At 31.9% G+C, this 23,898-nt stretch overlaps 2 protein-coding genes across 2 annotated transcripts; both read right to left on the bottom strand.

Annotated features, from left to right (window-relative positions):
- Positions 1-340: 340 nt before the first annotated feature.
- On the bottom strand, positions 341-8,255 carry LOC139483235 (uncharacterized). The gene is made up of 7 exons (XM_071267269.1): positions 8,190-8,255; positions 7,826-7,981; positions 6,179-6,253; positions 5,410-5,609; positions 4,228-4,332; positions 2,145-2,196; positions 341-1,482 (listed from the first exon to the last, which is right to left on the bottom strand). Exons 2-7 carry the CDS (start codon positions 7,863-7,865, stop codon positions 776-778), a joined length of 1,179 nt encoding a protein of 392 aa, XP_071123370.1. The 5' UTR covers positions 7,866-7,981; positions 8,190-8,255; the 3' UTR covers positions 341-775.
- A 2,753-nt stretch (positions 8,256-11,008) lies between these two features.
- On the bottom strand, positions 11,009-20,604 carry LOC139519496 (uncharacterized). The gene is made up of 7 exons (XM_071311611.1): positions 20,525-20,604; positions 15,465-15,569; positions 14,625-14,693; positions 13,675-13,868; positions 13,285-13,356; positions 12,430-12,484; positions 11,009-11,321 (listed from the first exon to the last, which is right to left on the bottom strand). Exons 2-7 carry the CDS (start codon positions 15,535-15,537, stop codon positions 11,095-11,097), a joined length of 690 nt encoding a protein of 229 aa, XP_071167712.1. The 5' UTR covers positions 15,538-15,569; positions 20,525-20,604; the 3' UTR covers positions 11,009-11,094.
- Positions 20,605-23,898: the final 3,294 nt, after the last annotated feature.

Below are 23,898 nucleotides of genomic sequence, written 5' to 3'. Positions count from 1 at the left end.
CATCACTATGTTGACATAAGTAAAATTGATCTGTCTATAATAATAAATTAACTGTGGATAAAAACTAGAATTTTTCGAGATTCTTATACCCAAGTATTGCGGTATTATCTAGATTTTAGATTCTTGCATCTTAATCAATATAAAAGAACATCGTACAGTTCTAAACTTAAATAGATCACTGTTAAATCAATTTAACAGACAACGAAACTAGAGGTATAAACAGTACATACTAACTAATTAATCAGCTATCGGTTCTAACTACTTTGATATGAGCGTCACTGATAAGTCTTATGTAGACGAATCGCACGTGCGTCTCATGTATCAATTTATAAGCCTGGTATCTTTAATAACTGTTTACTGAATGCACCTAAATGTACTTTTGTCGGTATGATATGGACAAACTCTCCAGATGAAAATGTAGTTAAAGATAAATATAGTATAAGAAGCGAATTTTGCCGAAAGTGTTACTTACAGATATACAAATTGAAACTATCATAGTATAAAAACGGCAAAAAAAATGCTTATTTTGAAGTCATTTGGAACTTAATAAAAACGAAATAGCTATGAATGATTTTGATATACAACGGTAAGGTACTTTTTTTTTTAAGATACATTCATTTCATTAGACAATCGAAAACCAAAAGACACTGACACAAATATAATATAAAAATAACATTCAAGTAAGTTATATCTGGTAGAAATAAAATATACAATGAGCAAAAATAAAATTTTGTCAACTATAAAGCAAATATAAAATATAAACTGTCCATCACTGTTAAACAATAGTGGCTTGGTTTGAAATATATACAAAATTCAGAACACGGTCTAATTGTAATCTTTGTTCTGCCGGGCAATTTGACATTACAATAAGTCTTTGCATGAGATCATTAAGTTTATTGTTAAAGTCAAAATTAAGGACATTACGTTTCATTTCACTGTCGAACGTCACAAAATACATTAAAGGAAATGATTCAATGGATTCAAGAATATTTTGTAGAAAACAAAAATGGGAATCATTCCATGTATCTCTACTATTATCATAACACTGTCTCAAGAAGCTTATTAGTATATTGTTAGTAAGAACGACGAGGATAACAGTGTCATTTGAGAAATCTCTTTCCATATTCAGTCTGCCATTATTACACTTCATCATTAGATGTTCGGGTTGAACAAGACGGCAAGTAGTTTTAGTATGAAACCATTGCTCTAAATTTTCAACATGTTTCGGATCAGCATCGGATAAAGGTACGATATACAATTTTCCGAACACGTTCCGTTCATTTCTATTTTGTTCAATCAATCTTGACGAACTATCTACATTCTTAATGAAATGTCTTCTTCTCTTTGTAAAAATGAATACTGATAGAATAATGGATAGTACAAAGACTCCTGCTACAATAACCAAAACCTTCCAAGTGGCGCCTTTATTTGGATTTTCTGGCAGTACAGTTGATGTCATGAAATTTCTTACACCTTTTATATCTAAAAAAAATACAAATATTATTGCATTGGACTTTTTATGGACTCTGGTTGAAATTTAAATGTTAAAATATTGATTGAATAACTGTGTGTATGCCCCTCCTACGATAGTAGAGGGGCATTATGTTTTCTGGTCTGTTGATCTGTTCGTTCGTTTGTCCTTCAGTTTGTCCGTCCGTACTTCTGTCCTACTTTAGGTTAAAGTTTTTGGTCAAGGTAGTTTTGGTGAAGTTGAAGTCCAAACAACTCGAAACTTAGTACACATATTCCCTATGATATGAGCTTTCTTATTTAAATGACCAATTAGATTTTTCTTCCCAATTGCACAGTCTACTGAACATAGAAAATGATAGTGCGAGTTTCAGGCTAAATTTTTTGGTTAAAGTTTTTGGTAAAGGTAGTTTGTGTTGAAATTGAAGTCCAATCAATTTGAAACATAGTACACATGTTCCTTATAATATGATCATTCTTATTTGAATGCCAAATTATATTTTTGATCCAAATTTCACGGTCCACTGAACATAGAAAATGATAGTGCGAGTAGGACATCCGTGTACTATGGACACATTCTTGCTACTTATATATTTTCATGAATTAACTTTCGAAAACCTAACAGCAACATTCATATTATCAATGATATGTTCTAATATTATGAAATAACTTACAATGTCTGATGTTACTGCAGGAATTGTCACAAGCTGTACAGTGTGGTTTGATCTAAAATGTCGATATCATATGTTTGATGGTGTTCAATATAACATCTTATATTCTATATTAAATTTATAGTCATATTTTGTTTTACTTAACCTTATCACCCATAGTTTATGCACGCACCATAATAATGTCTGTTTCATTTTTTGGCTTATCTTGTGAATTTTTTCGTGTTTTGTCAGACATATTTTGTTTCATATACATATATGAATTGAATGATTATCCCATATGGTATATACAATTGTCCAGTTAGATTGATAACACAATTACAAATACATTGTGTACGAATAATATTATAACAATTACACAAGCTTAAAAAAACACATGTATTATGTTTATCTCTTGGTTCGCTTTACGTGACAAGTTATCACTACGACTATTGAAGTTATTTTTTTATAGAGTGGATGTGGTCGAGTGGTCTTGAGCGCTGGACATAAGGCTTAGTGATTGGTGCTGTAGTGTATCAAAGGTGTGAGTTCGAACCCGCTGAGGGATGGACAAATATTTGACAGCATAAACATCTAACTCTATTATAAAAAGGAAGATGTGGTTTGATTGCAAATGAGAAAACTCTCCACAAGAGACTAAATGAAACAGTATTTACCTTGGTACAGGCACATACATACAGAGTTTGGAGGGGTTAAACATGTTAGCGGGATCCCAACCCTCCCCTTACCTGGGACAGTGGTGTAACAGTACAACATAAGAACGAAATAAAGATCAGTTGCAAAAGGCTTAACTCATCATATGGATACAAATAGAAATACAACTAACAAACAAAGAAATATGCATCTATTTAAGACTAAATTATCAGTCAGTACAAATCCAACATCCAATGGATAAAGTGTAAAGACGTCTAGAACAGTCAGTGAAAACCATGACCTTGTGCAAGGCCAAGACACAGCTATCGACAGATTGCAGATCGACGAATGTGTATATGTATATACATGCAAACCGTCTAAAATTTAACTAAAATGCTAAAATTGTGAAGATTTCAGTAATTTAGCATGACTTAATGATGCTAGTACTCGATATATGTGCATTGTATTGTCAAAAACAGCCCATATTTACATAGCAGAAGCATTCTTTTTTCCAGTAAATAGCTAAAATATTACATTTTCACAATTTTGTAAAACTGCTATATTTTTTGGCCAAAAACGGGTCTTACTGAACCTATCCCTTTCAGACTTGGTATATATTTTATCATCAATTACAACGAACATATTGATTGACACTAGAAGACCAATTTTCTCATGTTGATCTTAACATCTCTAACATGAGCAACACGACGGTTGCCACATGTGGAGCAGGATCTGCTTACCTTTCCGGAGCATCTGAGATCACCACACGTGTTGGTGGAGTTCGTGTTGCTTAGTCTTTAGTTTCCTATGTTGTGTCATGTGTACTATTATGGGTCTGTTTGTCCTTTTCATTTTTAGCCATGGCGGTTTCAATTTGTTTTCTATCTACGAGTTTGACTGTCTCTCTGGTCTCTTTCGAACCGCACCGCCCCCCTCCCCCTCCCCGGACCCTTTTGTTAATGTTGAAGCTTTATGGTGTAAGGATCCCATTCCTGTTGTAAAGTACAATAGCTGGAACAACCACAAGCGTAAAGTGTCAATTAGTTTATAAAAACGCCGTTAATGCGGCATAACGTGGTATGTGAACGCTGGTGATACAGCCGATTTGTAAGGTTTACTATGTTGAGCAACAAAACAGCATGTGGTGTGTTAAATTTTCAAATAAGATAAAGCCGACAAGAACATGCATTTATTTACTAAATGGATCTATAGATTATACAAGCTTGTTGGTCGAGTGGTCTAGGATATAGTGCAGGCTATAATGCAGAGAGAGTAAATATCAACTAACGGATATCTAAAATTGAAGGACGAATTATCAGATAATATAGATATTATATAAATTAAAGTATTCGCCTTGTATAACCATATAAGATCCGTAGGAGGCCATTGTCTATCATAAAATTGTTACGCATTGAGACTATACAGTAATGAACCTATATAAATGTCAAATACCTACCAAAACAGTGTAATTTTTCATCAACTGTAATTTAATATAGTTGATCTGGTCGTGGGAAGGATGTCTTTTTTCCAGCGGTTTACTTAACTTATACAAAGGAAAAGTCTACCAAAAAAAAATATATTAGTATAGTTATATGATGTTGTGTGTTTTTGTATGCCCTATAATGTGACACTCATAATGTGTATATAGTGTATTTTCATTAGGCGTTGCCTTGTATACAATTATGTATTTATATATTAGGTAACATACTCGCTTCGATCGTCCGCTTTGAACAAAAGACTTGAAAATTTATATTTTAGACTAGTAGCAAAGACTCGGAATCAAAATTGTGTGTCCAGGTATGGTGCCATGTCTTACTCTAAACTAGAACCTATAAATCAACACGTTAAAACAAGTCTCCGTATGCCATTATTGTGCAATCAGATTAAAATTTCGTATAACAATATGATGTGTACAGCTGGACTATAAAATTACTATTCTAAAATGGTATGCTAAGTCTGAACAAAATTATGATCGGAAACCGCCATTTCCATTTAACCTACAGTAACGTTATTATTATTTAAAACACTAAGGTTTCTCTTCGGTCAGACATAAGGTGGACTAACTCAAATATCTCCACGTCCTTTGAACTCTGTGAGATAATTGTCTCATTGACATTCAAACAACAACTCCTAATGTTCGAACAATTTGTTGGGAAATTTTAATGTAAAATATTGTTTAACTTCACAACTCAAATTGTCTACTGTTTTGACTTGAGCGCCACTGGTGAGTCATATATAAACATGAAACACATCTGACGTTTTAAGATTATAAGCATGACATTTATATGAGTTTTTATAACCACTGGGTTGATGCCACTAATGTTTAGTCGTATCGTCAAATACGGTATCACCCGGCTGGAATTTGTGTTGACATGGAATATCTTTGATACGGTCATTGCATATAACTTTACTGACAATGAATCTCAAAAATCATGCTTCACCCATAAATAGATGGACTCATAGAAATTTGGGAGTTTTACGGACTTTTTGTTCCGTTATTTCCCCTCTTATAGATGATGCATTCTACGATTTTAGTTTGTAACCAGGATTTGTTTTCTCTAAATAGATTTATGACTTTTGATTAGCGGTAAACTAATGTTGCCTTTATTTCCAGTAAAATCATACTTCTAATACTTACTTGCGATTTTTCTTTCCTGTTGTGATTGACATATGTTTCCTCTTTTAAAGCAATAACCTTCCCGTTTTGGTCCATGAATATTATGTCAAACCATAATTTGTAAAACGAACATGTATGTAGTACGGCAACACAGTTAGAGAAATTTATTTGTAAATAATCTGTATTGACAGTTATATTTTTGAAACAGCTACATAAACATCCTGTAGAATAAAAATAAATGAAATTATTCACCTTAGTTATTCAAATGAAAATGTCAGAAATAGACAATATACACATTACCCTCCAAAAACTTGGAGTGATCTCAAGTGCCCTGGAATGGTAAGCTGATCCTACTCCGTAAAGTTGGTCATGTTAGAACTAACCAATATTTTGGTCTAATTCGGTAGGTCACATTCGGGAAATACAGGACGGGGTTGTAGTTGATGTATATATGTTCTATTTCAATATACAAGTTTAAATCATCAACATGCCGTCAGCAACAAAAAAGGTATGATATTCATGATTATTGGCTCCTTTTACAAGAAAGTTGATTATCCTGTTGAGTTGCATTGCATAGGAATATCTTATTGATTTTTTTAGATCGTTTTGAATATTTTAGTTCATAAATGTAATTTAATAGTACTATACCCGCATTTCTAAGAATAAATAATTGTCCTCGATAATAGTTTTCGATGTTTTCCTTTATGTCAAAATGTCACTACAAAAAACGATAAAACATTATTATGAAAGAAATAAAGAACAACAATTTTGCAAATGAGAATTTCTTTACCTTTCACATTATATCCTGGTGTTTGACACGTCCTGTTCTCTGGAATGAAACACTGCTGATCATTTTGTCCATATACTAAAAATACAAAATAATGCTAATGACACATTCATTCTCACCAAAAACGGGAACAAAAACTTTTTAACAAGAAAGTGTAATGTTTTGTTGGTAAAAAAAAAACATGATGTCACTATTAAGGGAGTTCGCTTCTCAGTTTCAAATAATTAACTTCTCAAAACACTATTTTATATTGATTGAGGATTAATAAAGGAATCAAAAGAGCAAAAAAAATATATAGGTCAATGTGCTTGTTTTCCAGATATAAGCTATTGAAATTTTGGAAGGAAAGTATTCTCTCTTGACTTTTCATAGCTTTATCATTGACAAGTTTAAGTTCTCAAAATCTATTAATTTAATTAACATCTGATAAATAAATATAGGAAGATGTACTGTGCGTGCCAATGAGACAACTCTCCATCCAAATACCAATTTATAAAAGTAAACCATTATAGTTCAATGGACGGCCTTCAACACGGAGCCATGGCTTTATAAGACTTTTACCAATGACTTATCATTATACATGTAAAAGATTTATAAAAAGTAAAACGGGTGTCAATGGGCAATTTTTTTTAATGCATTCAAATGGATAAAACCTGAGAAAAATCACAAAAAACATGACAAGCGAACTTCCTTAACAAGTTTTCGAAAATATGGGAACACTGGAGGGCCAATTTTATCGGGGAATTATTTGTACAAATTTATCGGCAATGAAGTAAGAATACTTTGAGGGATATGATACATTTGAGTGTTAACTTTCAGGGAATTGATTACACAGCTTTCCCAAATAACATTTAAAAAAATACTTTCGAGTTAAATTTGAAAAGGGAGAGGTTTATTAAACATGACAAAATCAAACGGTCGACTGTATCAACCAAGGGCACGATAAGAAAACAGCTGGTATATTTCTGACATGGTACCGGTAAAGACTCCCTTATGCAAAGTAGTATGCTTAGATGATCTGTTTCGGTCTTTTCTTAAGCACTTACTTAGCAACGTTGGGTCTCCCATTCCTACATGATAAAACTGATTCCGAAAAAATTCTTGTGTTGTGAATAATAAAATTATGATGATACTTTCATATCAAGATGAACACTTAAAGCAAGAATTATTATTATGTCAGGTTCCACTATAGTTAGGAAACAACTTTCAAAATAAGCTATCCGGATGCCAGCCGAAGTTATATTCTAAAATTAAGGGCTTCAAATTGAATGAATACAAGATATTAAATAACTTCTATCAATTTTTCTTAGTTATTATTAAGATGTAAACATGCAAACTTTTACCTTTCGGAACATTGAGCATGAAACTTTTTTAGATTATAATTGCGATAAGTTGAATTTGGTTTTCCTTGTTGTTTCCTTGTTTTTATATATATAATTCATAACTTATATCTACGTATTAGCACCTCCCTTGGTTTTAAATGTTTGGGTTCGAACATACCTGGTTAAGGTTAATTATCGTAAAGTCAGAAAAATAGGCTCAGTCGTACATAATTTATGAAGCGTTAAAAGTTTCAACAGTTTGGTTGTAAACACATAGTTTATTTACCTTTTTATGATTAATTGCACCCAAAATAATAACGAATATTACCTGATATAAGAAGGCAAAACACTATCACAGTCCGCAACATGACTTATATCAAAAGACACAAAAATCCTTCATCGAATATTTTTTTATCCTCAGTCACTGAAATGTCAAACCGTTTTCTCACATTTTGAGTTCATTTTGTGGCTTCATTTCTGTTCGCTAAAACAAAATGTCTACAATATTTTAAACAATTACATTTAAACTCATAACATATATTTTAGAGTTAAAAAAAATGCACGGTAGTATACAGAATGAACCTATGATAATCCTCGCTTAAGTATTTTCTTTTTTCATTCATCAAAATAAAGCAAACTCGTTTTAAAATCTCTAACCAAAAATAACAAATTTAGATATTTAATCTAATTACCATTGTGTTTTTCAGATCTTTCTAATTATCTGCTACGTTTTATTATCACACTTACACACACTTTCAACAAAACTATCAATCAGAGCGTTCAAGGTTTTCATTCATAACCAATTTTCTTTTGTTAAGAAAAATCATTTGTTTGTTTTTAAAGGTGTCAGATTATTATTGTTTTGGATTATATTCCTTTTAAACCTTTTCATCTATTATGGTATGAACATATATTTCTGATTAACTTTATAAGAAAGACAATATTATGCTAATATGGCATTATTGTGATATTTTCTGACATCTTTTTATTACAGAAAGTGTATAAACGTATATCTACGTATATCTGTCGAAAAATACACGATTGGTTTGCATGAGCCTTGAAACTACGAAGAAAATCAGGACTTATCCGCCTTTTCCTGTTTCTTAGCAAGTACTTATATTATATTTAAATATTTGCGACAATTTAATTATATATATTGATTTTAAAAAGCCATCCATTGCTTTAACTCAAGCTGAGTTAACGAATATGACGTAAACAGTAATTTAACCATGGAAGTCCGAACATATCAGAATTAGGATACCAATAGACAATATTTGTCTGCTAAACAAATAGTGCTTTAGTAAATTTGTAAGACCTTTTTTTATCTAATAAAATGACAAACTCTTACTCTTACAGTAATATTTAATAAATGTTATTATAACTGCAGATATGTTACATCTGTTCAATTCATTTGAGAAAGCAAAACAACGATTGCATAACAGTAGAGATACTTGACATGTCTTAAATGACTTTACTTTTGGTGCTTTTGGTTTTGATCAGCTGTGAACTTCGTATACGGTTTTGGATTTGGACTTTCTAATGTTTTGGCTTAGAGCTTCATTTATCGACTTTGGATGTCGATTTGCTCATCTTTTGCAAACAAATAAGTACCGTTCGTGTATTTACTATCACTTGGTCAAAACATTTGTAAATGGTATGTTAGTCCTAAACGGTATTATCAGTCCCGTAGAAAACTTCTGTAATAATTATAGCTTGAAAATACGGGGGTGTCGTGGTTGAATTTTACTGTTTCAAGATTTCGAAATAATTTCAGATTAAGAAATGTATCTTCTTCATCAATTGCTCTGTTCGTTGTCCTGGTTTAGCTTACTTTCGGTCATTTATGAATTTATCAATTCGTCAACATTTTTATTATGTTCAGATCTTTAATATTTTGACCTCGAGCATCAATTCACAAAATACTGACGTTATTTATCATCTTTATTATGTGTTATAGTGTTATTTGCCGTTGTATATTTTCAACCTTTACTATTTACTCTATCCTTTTGGCGTGGCAAGTAATTTATACATCTTGCCATTGTATTATTGTGCTATGGTTATTTTTGTATACTTCTTTTTCATTTGTTATGTGCTTCGTCTAAAGTGTGTCTGTATGCTATTTTGTTTTTCTTTGTTGACCGAGTTGTTCGTCTGAATAGTGATTCAGATTGTGATTATTAACATAGTATTGACTGCTGTACCCACATTTTTGACATAGTTGCCGATTATGTCTGGGTTGGGGTTTTTTGGCTCACACATTGTAGTTGATATAATGGAATTATATGCGACTGTCATAAAATTGATGTGTTAATCCAAATGCAACATGAGGTTTAATTCCTCGTTTTCTGCATATAGAAATGCCTGTGCAAAAAGTCAAAAATAGTACAGTTGATTTCCGTCCGTTTAATGTTGCTTTTTTGTTGCATTTCAGTGTTTATGTTGTTTCGTTGTTTTCATCTCAGAGTTGTTGTGTTTCCCCCGGTTTTAGTTTGTAATCTGGATTTGCTTACTCTAAATCGATTTATGATTTCAAACAGCAGTTTACTACTGTTGCCTTTATTAAGGCATTTTAATTTTGCCTTTTGATAAAGGAATCTCCGTTTGAAATTTTCCTTGGAGTTTAATTTTTCTTTAATTATTTTACCTGTAATAATTATGCTGTGTTCTGGGTTGTTACATATTCAGTATTTTTTTCTCATAAATGATCTCAAAACCTAAAATAACAAAAATACCGGACCCCGAGGAAAATTCAAAACGAAAAGTCCCTAATCAAATAGAAAAATCAAAAGCTCAAACACCTGTTTTGATAAAAACATATATTCATGGTATTATATCCTGTATTTGTCTATCAATTTTCGTATTTCAGGTATGAGGCAAAATCACAAACAGTGCATGAAAATCGTCATAAAAGGGCAATAACTCAATAACTTAATAAATTTCTAATTTGACTTATTTGTAGATTTTGTTTTGATGGCTATTTTTGTTAGAAGCCTCTCTTTATCTATTATTATTCTCAAGATAAAAGGTAAAAATAAAACAAAATCCAATATTTGCGTCATTTAAGTAAAGGAAATTTTTCTATCAAAAAGCGGTTTGAGAAAAGAAACGAAAATTGTATTTTAAACCTGAGTTCTATTTTTAGTCATGTCGGCCATTTATGTGGCAGAGGGGGTTATCGGATACGTTTTAAACTAGATACCCCATAGATTGTGGCCAACCTTGGTTAAAATTTGGTTCAATAGTGAAAGGAATTGATCTTTGTAAAATTTAAAGGAATTTAGACGACAAAAGATGACAGACGACGGATGCCAAGTGACGGGAAAAGTTAACATTGCCATTCAGGCCTTTGCTATAAAAAAAAAGCAGGTTGTCATTTTAAAAGAAAACAACTAAAGGGACTTAATTTGAAGTATATCATTTCGCCGTTTTGGCTTCAGGTAGAACACTTATATTTCAAAACGAGGCGAAAACAAAACATGTGTATTTGCATGAAATATAAAGAAAGCAGGCATGGGTTGATATTTGTTTTATTTTCAATAATTTTTCTGATCAGCTGTTGTAAAAATTTTGTGTGAATACATTTATGAATATTTGACTTTAGTTTCTAGAATTTACTATATGAACTTGTTGTAAAGCACTCGAATATTCTATGTTGTTAGCAGGTAACTGACGCGCTGACCGTCGCCATTTAAAGACAATAATAAACGCATTAACAGCCATTACGAACACAGCAAGAATACCAAGTATAATCGGAACAATCGGCAAGTTTTCTGGTCCATTTCTTTTTGCATTTATAGGACTTGTGCTGGTCTCTACTGGTATTTCTAAAAGCAATAACATATTTACATATTGACTCGAACATTGGCTAAACAAAAAAGTATACACAATTGTCAATAATTTCAAAGTCAATTAAAGAACCTATAGCTTTTATATTTCACGCTACCAATATGAAAGGAAAAACCTTACGATGACCTGATAGCTTACTTTTTCCTGTTTAGTTTAACAGAGAATTTGTTTCGGTTATGTTTCCATGCAGTCATATTGTGTTAAACAACATGTTTAGTAATAAAGTCTTTGATCTTCCCTTGTGACTTATTAAAATAAAAATTTGGCCTTCCGCTTTTACATATGTTCGTATATACAGTAAGCTAAAAAAAATAATCACTTGCAATATTTAATAGATCTCTTTTTTTCTGCTCAAACATTCTATTATTTTTTTTTTGGTTTCTTTGATCTTGAACACGTACGTAGTGACATTAAACTCAATAGGGATATCACTCTTATTATACTTGAACATATATCCAAGTAACGTAAAATCTCTTAAGAAGTATTAACATCTTAATTCGATTTTCTATGAAGATTTTAGTCTATTTTATAGCTATGACCGCCACCTTTGAGGAATAAGTTTAAATATTAAAAGGAGGCTTCTGTGTAATATATATGATCATGTATCCCAGTACGGTAGCAATCACTTAAATAGTTCTTGCTTTAGAATTTGGAAACACTTTTCTGTTCAAATTATGTATTTACTATGACCTTGACTATAGATATATAGAACTAAAAATCAATAGGGATCTTACTTTCGCATCCAAATATCAAAGAATGTTCACAATTTGATGTAAATTATTCGGAAAGCATCCGGAAACGAAATTGACCGACGGACGAAAGCATGCACCGTCGTACTGACGAGCAGACTTACTGGCCGGTCAAAAACTATGTACCACTTATTGATACATGTTAATAGAATTAGTGCTTAAAGTGACTAAGCAGTTCTTGCAAACGACATTTGAGAAAACAAGTAAAATACCAATACAGTAAATAAACTTCACTTGTTAAAACATTGCAAAAAGTCCCTTACAAACTACAAATGCGATCAATACATTATATAATACGTACTTAAAGTTTATGATATATTGACTATAACGTTCTTACCTATAGGACCTATAGATGAACAATTGTCGTCACAAATAGTGCAACCAGGCTGAATCTGAAACGATAATCCAACGTTTAAGTTATGTCTCCCTAATTAACCAATTATCTCTTATATTTGGTAGATTTGACAAACAACTGTTAAATAATTATATTTTAAGGCTGATTTGTTCGTTTTGTCAAAAATGTTTTTGATGTGTCTACTAAAATTAAGTTGGATATTCTAAACTTCTGATCAAGCAAAACTTAGTGCTGAAACTGAAATAAACAATATGTTGTGTTGTATGTGTGCATATTTCAACGGATTCCTTCATAATTTTATCGTTTTATTTGATAACTTTTATCTATAGGTTTTGAGCCGTATTGTTCAATGCTCGTCCAAATACCATTGCTGTAACAAGTGGGTTATACAGAAAAACATACATGTGTCGTCCGATAGATTCATTTAGAAAGAAGCAGTCATGCACATAACAATTGTGTGTTAACACTTGTGTAAATTGATCGGATATAAGGGTTTATATTTTTCTGATATCATTTTCATATCACTTTGTGTGGCACGAATATCCTGTCTGAATTGTTTTCGTTACTTTTAATAATGATGTCTAAGTATTTCACATTATGGCAAATACAAAATCCTGTCTCTCAAAGATCGTTACTGGCTTTATTCAATCATTAACAGTCGCAATATGGGTTTTAACTTAAAAAGGAAAAACACTAAATAAAATACAATTGTTTTTATATTAATGTTTCATTGAATTAATCCCCTTTTCTTTTGTCTAACATGAACTGAAAACTTTTGTACTTATATGATAATGCTTTAACTAAATTTGATAAATTTTATCGTAAAAGTATCCTTACCAAGATTGAATACGGTCTGATCAGCTTAAGTTTGCGATCAAATGATTGTTTTAATCCATGTAAAAACAACATCTACAACAACAATATGAAACTTTATTGCTATAATGAATAAATCTTACACGTAATGGCCTTATAAGAAGACGGCAAATATATCTTACATATAAAAATAGCCTTCATAATCTTTCTTATACATTCATTAGCAATGACAAAATGCAATAAACAAAATGATTTTATCATAAAACTTGAAGAAAATTAAAAATTAACTTTTTGAAGTGTAAAAAATTGTTTGGCTATGGCAATCATACCCAACGTCATACTTTTATTTTAATATTTCCCGCTTACCACCTTGCCCATTACAAACAAAAATTGAAAACTGCGGGGGAAAATCACCTTCGAACCGTTATCGATTCTATAATTCGAGACAACTGTCGTTGCATTGACAATATTTTTGTTCTCGTCATGTAGCTCTATTTCAAACCACAATTCGTAGATATGACATTGTTCTAGAAGCTCCATGCATGGAAAATATGATATTGTCAAGTTTATTCTGTTTACTGTAACATCCAAACATTCACAAAAACAAACTGAAATACAAAAGGAAATAAACTAAAATGTTAAGCATTTACTGTGTTTAAATCTTTCTTTCATATAGAAATAAAAGTGTCCATCCAAATTGGAAAAATTAAATGTGTAAGCGATGTATAGTTTAATAAAAGGAAATATTCGGAATTGCTAAACAACAATTTGGAGCATGAATTTGCTACGTAATAATGAAGTGTACCAATAAAAGTTCAAACAAATCGCATTTAGAAAGTAAAACAACGAGTACAAAGATCTGCTAGCATGCATGCAACACTCTTTATTCAACTTAAAATCATATTCAGTATGTAGTGCTACGTATCAGATCACGACAAGACAAAACCGATAAGAATATTAAAAGGAGGAAGCAGACATATGTTATAATGATTGAGTTAACGCATTGCTATCAAATTGAGACAGTAAAAAGCAAAACCACAAAAATACTGAACTCCGAGGAAAATTAAAAAAAAAATCTCTAATCAAATGGCATTGTAAGAATAAACAAATATGTTGTGGCGAAGCCTTGGTACGTTTCATGTACTAGATCTCCATAGAAACCCTGTATTCGTTGAGCAGTCACCTTTTTTTTCTAAATAACTATTATGCGAATATGCTTTGGTATATCGTATAGTATAAACTTGGAAACATTAGTGTCATTGGTGACTCAAAAATAGAGAGCTGGGTACAGAAAATATGCATTAATCATAATTCGAAAGTTTGCAAATGAAGACTGCTTAGCAAACATGTTTTTTTAAACCTACCTATACTGTCTACACCTGGTGGCGTACAGGAAACATTTGTGGTCAACGAACACGAATGTACTATGTCGGCTAAAAATACAACAAGAAAGTTATGTTATACTAATAAGAATAAGATCAGTATAGAATTTATTATCAAAAATAAATAGATATCACAACATTGTAGAATTCCGAGCGTTCATAATTTTTAAGTTAACATCATCTTTGTAGAAAATAACAGTCACGATTTATTCACACTACATGTATTATACAGACGTTACATAAAAATACAAGAGACACAGCATACACTCCGACAGTACAAACATTCGACCATCTTGTTCATCCCGCAACACATCTCTCTCCCTCACGTCACTTTCACACAACGTCAAAAATACGGGAAACAACGTTTACACCGTTTTGCGACATTACGTACATGAAGACAAAGTTACATTCACAACAGTCATTTTGAACTAGCGAATTATAGACTGTTTTCCAACAAATTTAACTAGTTTTTATTCTTCATTCATGGGCGTTATGTTTTTCAATCTGTGCGTCCGTTTTTTTGTACGTCCGTCCCTCCGTTCGTCCGTTCGTTCGTCTGTCTGTCCCGCTTCAGGTAAGAAGGTTTTGGTCAAGGTAGTTTTTTATGAAGTTGAAGTCCAATCAACTTGAAACTTATAACACATGTTACCTGTGACATGATATTTATACTTTTAATAGCGAAATAGAGTTTGGACCCAATTTCATGGTCCACTGAACATGGAAATGATAGTGCGAGTGAGACATACGTGTACTATAGTTTAATTCTTGTTTTAAAGTATATACAACATACAGAAATAACATTTAACTTAGATGAATACACACCACTTACGCTGGTCATTACAGTCATACTACTGAGTACCAGTGTTATAAGATGTATATTGAGGCTCTTGTTCATGATATCTTGTCATTTATCTTGTCATGATATACCTGAAACAAACTTTCCTGTTTACAAAACTTTGAATTTTTCGAAAAACTAAGGATTTTCTTATCCCAGGCATAGATTACCTTAGCCTTATTTGGCATAACTTTTTGGAATTTTGGATCCTCAATGCTCTTCAACTTTGTACTTGTTTGGCTTATAAATATTTTGATATGAGCGTCACTGATGAGTCTTATATAGATGAAACGCACGTCTGGCGTACTAAATTATAATCCTGGTACCTTTGATAACTATTATAAAAAAAGAAGATGTGGTATGATTGCCAATGAAACAACTATCCACAAAAGACCAAAATAACACAGACATTAACAACTATAGGTCACCGTACGGCCTTCAACAATGAGCAAAGCCCATACCGCATAGTGAGCTATAAAAGGCCCCGATAAGACAATGTAAAACAATTCAAACGAGAAAACTAACGGCCTTATTTATGTAAAACAATGAACGAAAAACAAATATGTAACACATAAACAAACGACAACCCCTGAATTACAGTCTCCTGACTTGGAACAGGCACATACATAAATAATGTGGCGGGGTTAAACATGTTAGCGGGATCCCAACCCTCCCCCTAACCTGGGACAGTGGTATAACAGTATAACATAAGAACGAACTATAAAAATATTCATCATAAATATGGATTCAAAACAATCAAAAGGCCAAACAAAAATAGTTATCAAAGGTACCAGGCTAATGATTATATAATTTGATACCCCAGACGCGCGTTTCGTCTAAATAAGACTCATCAGTGACGCTCAGATAAAAAATAGTGATAAAGGGAAACAAGTATTAAGTTGAAGATATTGAGCACTTAAATTTCAAAACGTTGTGCCAAATACACCTAAGGTATTATAAGCCTGGGATAAGAAAATCCATAGTATTTCGAATAATTCATACTTTTGTAAACAGTTAATTTATAAAAAGGACCATATAATTGATATTCATGTCAACACCGAAGTGCTTACTACTGTGCTGGTGATACCTTATACTTAGTTGAAAAGCACTGAAAAGTTTCGCCAAATTAGCTACGGCTATCTATGTCTTCATTGTTTCGAATGATCTTCAGTTTGAACAGTATATTTATAAAAAAAAAAACATGACGGCGTCAATTGAATGACGAGTCGTCACAAAAAAAAAACAATTACCACTTGGAGGATTTAAATAAACTCATCTCAGATACCAGGATTAAATCTTGAATTTGCCCCAGACGGCCGTTCCGTCTACAAAGCCTCATCAGTGACGCTCGAATAGATAAAAAAAAAGTTTAAAAGGCCAAATTAAGTACAAAGTTGTAAGCACTGAGTTCCAAAAATTTGCCAAAAACGGTAATCTATTCTTGAGGTAGAAAAACCTTACTATTTCAAAAATTCAAAGACTTGTTAAAAAAAAAGTTAATATATAATTATGACTATATCAATGATGATTTATGTCTAACTATTGGGCTGGTGATACCCTCGGAGAAAAGAATGTACAACTACATCGATTATATGGTTGTAAACACTTATCAAGGATAACATGTTTATTTTAGTACTTACGTTTCTATGTGACATGGAAATATAATGTGTAATGCATTTTCGTAAGTCAATTCTAACTTATTTAGTGTTATATCAGGTCTTTATATTTTTGATATATACCAGCTTTGATATGACTATAAATTCATTTCAGTCCTTGTACTCTAACCAACAAAATTATTTATTTGGTAGCAAATGTTTCTGTACTCCATGACTGTATCTCTTACAACAAAATTATTTTAATTTAAATGTGAACGTTATTTTATTTGGCTGTATTTTTTAGAAGGTTGTGGCTGTCTTTCTGATATTGTTTAACATGCCATCCCTTATTTTATTGATTTCGTATTTACATTGTTTCATATATCAAATTCGTTCAGTGTATGTTCACTTCTTTTGGTTGAGTTAAGTCATTTCAATTAATATTTTAAAGAGTGTCTCTTTATGTTGTGATGTTACAGTATTGTTTCAGGTAAGGGTGAAGGTTGGTACCTATTCAGTTTAAACCCGCTGCATTAGGTTGCACCTCTCAAGAACCTGATATTCAGTGGTTGTAGTATGTTGAAGTGGTTGATACGTGTTTTTTTTTCTTTATAGGTTAGACCGTTAGTTTTCCTGTTTGAATGGTTTCGCACTTATCATTTTGGGACCCTTTATAGCTTGCTGGTCGGTGTGAGCTAAGGCTCCGTGTTGAAGACTGTATGTTTACCTCTAACAGTTTTCGTTTACAAATTATGACTTGGATAGAGAGTTGTCTCATAGAAACTCATACCGCATCTTTTTATATCTATCTACATTAGATGAGCGTTTCGACTTCCTGCGACTCATCAGTGGTATTCTAAATAGTTGTTTTGACAAACGGTTAAATCATTATAAAAAGAGATGAAGCAGGAAATACATCAAACGTATGAATTATTTTTTGATAATAAGAATGTTCTTATCCCCGGCAGAAAACCCTAGCCGTATTAGTGCTCTTCAACTTTGTACTTGTTTTGGCTTTCGAACTTTTTTCATCTGAGCCTCACTGGTTATTCTTGTGTGGACGAAACGCTCGTCTTGCGTATTAAATTTTAAACCTGGTACCTTTTGTTAGCTATTATTCTTGTGTTTCTCTGTCCTATATATTCTCTCATTTATTTGTAGTGTAGTCCTTTCATGTAATGTTGTCATTTTAATGCTATATTTAACATTGCCATAAAAGCGGGAGGCCTGAACTAAGTCAGGAAAATGAGCATTGTTATAGTATAGTTCGTATCTGAGTGTGTGTTACATTCTAATGTTGTGTTTCTGTTGTGTCGTTAATCTCCTCTTATATTTGATGCATTCCCTCGGTTTTGTTTTGTAGTCCGGATTTGTTTTTTTCTCAGTCGATTTATGAATTTTGAACAGCGGTATACTAGTTTTGCCTTCATTTTGTACTGATCTTCTTGTCAAAAAAGTGTTGTTGTTCCAAACAACATATTTGAACATGACATCTTAAAAGAAAAACATCATTTTTGATAAAATACATAGGTTTTGTTTATTTACAGTCACAGTTCAAATAACTTTAAAGAAAACAAAAAGATATGTTGGTGGTGCTCCATAGTATTTGTATGCAATATCAATTTATACGAAAATGCATTGCATATAAAACAAGAGGCTCTCAAGAGCCTGAATCGCTCACCTGAATTTTTTTGGTTTAATCTCTCATCAATGATCATTTTGGCTTTTCAATTTATTTAAATGTTCTTTAAATCGTCCTATTCTCTTCAAAAGCCAAAAAAAAAATCATTTTCTCCTATGTTCTAGTTTAGCCATAGGAGCTATGTTTCTTGACATACAAGGAAATGAAATGTAAAATTTATACTAGATACTCTGAAACTCATTCAGCCTAAGTTTGGCTGAAATTGATACAGCAGTTTCAGAGGAGAAGATTTTTTAAAGTAAGTCAACATGATGAACAAATTGTGAAAAAAGTCTTTAAAGGGCAATAACTCCTTAAGAGGTCAATTGACAATTTTGGTCAAATTGACTTATTTGTAGATCTTACTTTGCTGATCATTTTTGCTGTTTACAGTTTATCTTTATCTATAATAATATTCAAGATAATGACCAAAAACTGCAAAATTTCCTTAAAATTACCAATTAAGTGACAGCAACCCAACAATGGTTTGTTTGATTCATCTGAAAATTTCAGGGCTGATAGATCTTGACCTAATGTACATTTTAACCCCATGTCAGATTTGCTCTAAATGCTTTCGTTTTTGAGATATAAGCCAAAAACTGCATTTGACCCCTATGTTCTATTTTAAGTAACGGCGGCCATGTTTTTTGACGGATCAAAAATCTAAGCACACACTTTGTGCAGGATAATCTAAGGAACAATCATGCTAAGTTTCATCCAAATCCATTCAGTAGTTTCAGAGGAGAAGATTTTTTAAAGTTAGCAAATATGATGAACAAATTGTGAAAAATTGTCATTAAAGGACAATAACCCCTTAAGGGGTCAATTGACAATTTTGGTCATATTAACTTATTTGTAGATCTTACTTTGCTGATCATTTTTGCTGTTTACAGTTTATCTTTATCTATAATAATATTCAAGATAATGACCAAAAACTGCAAAATTTCCTTAAAATTACTAATTAAGTGGCAGCAACCCAACAATGGTTTGTTTGATTCATCTGAAAATTTCAGAGCTGATAGATCTTGACCTAATGAACATTTTAACCCCATGTCAGATTTGCTCTAAATGCTTTCGTTTTTGAGATATAAGCCAAAAACTGCATTTGACCCCTATGTTCTATTTTAAGTAACGGCGGCCATGTTTTTTGACGGATCAAAAATCGAAGCACACACTTTGTGCAGGATACTCTAAGGAACAATCATGCTAAGTTTCATTCAAATCCATTCAGTAGTTTCAGAGGAGAAGATGTTTGAAAAATTGTTAACGACGACAGACGACGACGACGACGACGACGTCGACGACGACGACGACGACGACGACGACGTCGACGACGACGACGACGACGGACGCCAAGTGATAAGAAAAGCTCACATGGCCTTTTAGGCCAGGTGAGCTAAAAATAGATGTGGTATGATTGCTAATGAGACAACTCTCAACAAGATACCAAATGACACAGAAATTAACAACTATAGCCTATAGGTCACCTTTCGGCTTTCAACAATGAACAAAGCCCATACCGCCTAGTCAGTTATTGATGGTCACGATATGACAAACGTAAAAAAAAATCAAACCAAAAAACTAACAGCCTAATTTATGTGCAAAAAAGTATTGTAAACAAAGATGTAACACATTAGCACATCAACAAACGACAACCACTGATTTGCAGGCTCTCGTAAAAGCATAAATGCATATTGCTTTTTCATTGCATGTCTAAATAAATCTGAATTTCAATCAAATGTAGATATAGAATAAGTAAAAATGTTTTTACCTGTTAGATTGCCTCCATTCAAATATTTAACAAATGCTAATTACAGTATTATTCAATTTGCACGTCCTTCAAAATCTCATTAGCTCTGTATGAATGATCAATATGATAAGATAGTTTAAGGTAGCCAATAGAAGATAAATTATTAACCATTTGTAATTTCATACACAATATGTCCATTTAAATCTTGAATCTACATTTTTAAAAATGTCTTTCTTTTCTTTTATTTGTTTCTTCTAGACAATAATCCAATGAGCAACATCTGAATAGTATTTACATGCAAATTCACGGTTATGATACATCTCATATGGTGTCTTTTTTCTTATACATAAACGGAATTTGATTCTTTAATTTAATGATTTTGAATATTTGAATAAGTTAATTTTGGATTTTCGAACATTATTCAAATATATTCAGTGTATTATACCAGATTTTGAAATGTGAGTTTTGTTGAATAGATCTATTTTGTAAGGTATTTATAATTATGAAAGTAGGAAATAAAGGTGTGTAGGATGTGGGCATACGTCATTGAGTCAGCAACAAAAAAAGAAATACAGGTCAATAAGTTGACTACAACAATTTAGGAAAAAATGTCTGTAAAATACATCAAGCTCTAAATAAAAATTAGTAAGAAATATATTAGACAGACTGACAAAGATTTGCTATCAATTTCATAAACTTCAAATGAAAATCACATTTACTTTCAATCTAGATTAGTTCAAATGTTTTGCAAGATCCAAATGAAAACCGTTCACTGAGCTATCAATTCTTGTTTTTGAGAAATGCGATAATACTATACAATTATGGTGTAAGAAACAACATCATTATGTTGGTTTGTAGACGAAACGTTCGTCTGGCGTAAATACAAAATTTAATCCTGGTATCTATGTTTATTTATTGAGAAAGTATGATTTTAAAAAGATTTTAATCAGCTTTCGTGATTTTTTTGCCTTCAATATTAATCAAATTCTGGTTTCATTTGGCCTTCCAATTGTCTTTATTCGAGCGGCACTGACGCGTCATATGTAGACGAAAAACACGTCTGGCGTAAAGAAATTATCAGCATGATATATTTAATTGGTTTTTATGAAACTCTTTTTGTCTCATCAACAAAGGGTGTATGACATTTCGAAAACTTATTTAACGATAATCAAAATATTATGTAGAAAAAAAGTAGAACTAATAACTAAGCATAAAATTCCTAATTTTCTTTCAAAAGTTGATAGTACTTCTACATATGTTCTGGATATTATTGTTTGTTTTGTTAAAAGAGTTGGATACTGAATGTTTTAATCGGTTCTAATGATACGCTCAGAAAGTTTGGATTGTGACTGATGTTTTCTTTTGGAAATGCCGGTATCAAGTCTCGAGATGACAGTTGTTTTTCACTGGTTCTGTTGATTGATAACGTTTGATTTTGACATCTTTTATGGACTTCCCCATTTCAGAATTATATTTGGATTTTGTATTTTTGTTGTACTCATTTTCTTCGTCCTTATATAAAGTTCTTTAGTCATGCTATTAGCAATAAACACTATAGTCTTTTGTAATTCTGCTGCTGTATTATTGACGTAAAACCCATATCCGTTTTTATTTCATACATAATACCTTTGTGGTATAAATATGACACTTAGACCGTATGCAAAAATAAGATTTTTCTTTTATCATACATACAATTTCATTGTCGAATTGGAAGACACACTGCCATAACATATCGTCATATCGTACTTTCTTACCTTTCCAACTGGACAAAATGCTATTTAACTTTAAGTACAGCAATAATTGATGTAAAATCACCTTGTATTTATGCATGTCTGGCTAGTTCCTTTACACGAAGAATGTGTTTCGGCATGCATGGCATTTCTATCCAAAACAGTACACCACTCATTAAAGATTTGTGATTTTACTTAATACCAGACGTGCATTTCGTCAACCAAAAATACTGTTTTGTCTACCAAAAGACTCGATCTTTATGGTTACAGAAAGTTATTATACAGCGAAGCGAAAACGGCTGAGTAGTTACGATTGGGTGAAGATGATGTGCATTTCGTCATCGACAATGGAAATTGTGATTTCTTTGATAATATACAAAACAGTCACACATTGCACCAGACTATCTTCTTGTCAAATTTTATTACATTCTAAAGCGCTCAAACGTTATAAAATGTCTGATTTTAAAGTTTGACACCGCAAAATAACATGACGTCGTACGAAAATGTGCAAAATGTTATATCAATATAACGCGGAGTTTTAAATTTCACACATTTAAAGTGTTGACCATAAGAGAAATAGGTTTAGAAACTTGTGAAAATTGGATATCGTTTGGTATCAACTCTCGTTTTTTGACTAAAATAGTAATAATAAACTCGCCTAATGATCGTTTATTATAATAATGAAATTAAATAACTCAAGCTGATATCAAGCAATATCCTATTCTAGCTCGTTATTAAATCTATAAACGTGACAATACCGATGATAATGCATAGAACCTTGATCAGTGAGATATACAATAAAGATAGTAATGCAATATAAAAGATACACACTCGTAGATACTACTATACTATAAAGATATTGTGTAGAAAGAAAACAAATGAGATGTGAATAAAACAACACACACTGTTGATTTCAATGGTATCTATACTATTAAACGAGAAGACCTCATTTTGTGTGTCGCTTCTCTTCCTTCCACAATAAATCAATCATCATGCCTCTGTGTCCTATAAGGTAACATGCATAGTCGCATTTGTCATCTATTCTTATGATTATTCAGATTGAGTTATTTTTGGAGAAAAACGACAAAAAAGGAGACCGGATATGATTCCGTCATCAGACTGACTTTTAGTCATAGATAAGACTTCCGGTTTGAAACATGCACACATACAACCAAGCGTATGATAGATAACAAAAATGAAAAATAGATAAGCCAATCAGAGCGTTCTCCATATCGTGGTGGTTAGATCGCAAGAATCACAACTATTATACCTCCTTAGAGAGGACAATTATTTTTTGCGTTTATCTACATGTAAACTACGATTATACTACTTTAATATATAGAGACTCTCTGTATTCTGTCTACTGGTTTTTTTTTTAAATGTTTACTATTTAAGGGGTCATACCAGTTGCATTTATATTAAAATAAGTAAAACATGTGACACAAGTACAACCAATCGTAGAGCGTTCTCCATATCATGGTGTTTAGATCGCAAAAATCACAACTATTATACCTCCTTAGAGAGGACAAATAATTTTCGGGTTTATCTACATGTAAACTACGATTATACTACTTTAACATATAGAGACTCTCTGTATTCTGTCAGACCATTTCTATGTTAGTATAGAAAGTCCCTGATTCTGTTTACTGTTTTCTTTGAAATGTT

Source organism: Mytilus edulis, chromosome 1 (genome assembly GCF_963676685.1).
Source record: "Mytilus edulis chromosome 1, xbMytEdul2.2, whole genome shotgun sequence".
In the NCBI taxonomy this organism is placed as follows: Eukaryota; Metazoa; Mollusca; class Bivalvia; order Mytilida; family Mytilidae; genus Mytilus; species Mytilus edulis.
The sequence above is the reverse complement of the archived record's forward strand: the minus strand, read 5'-3'. Positions and strand labels throughout refer to the sequence as shown.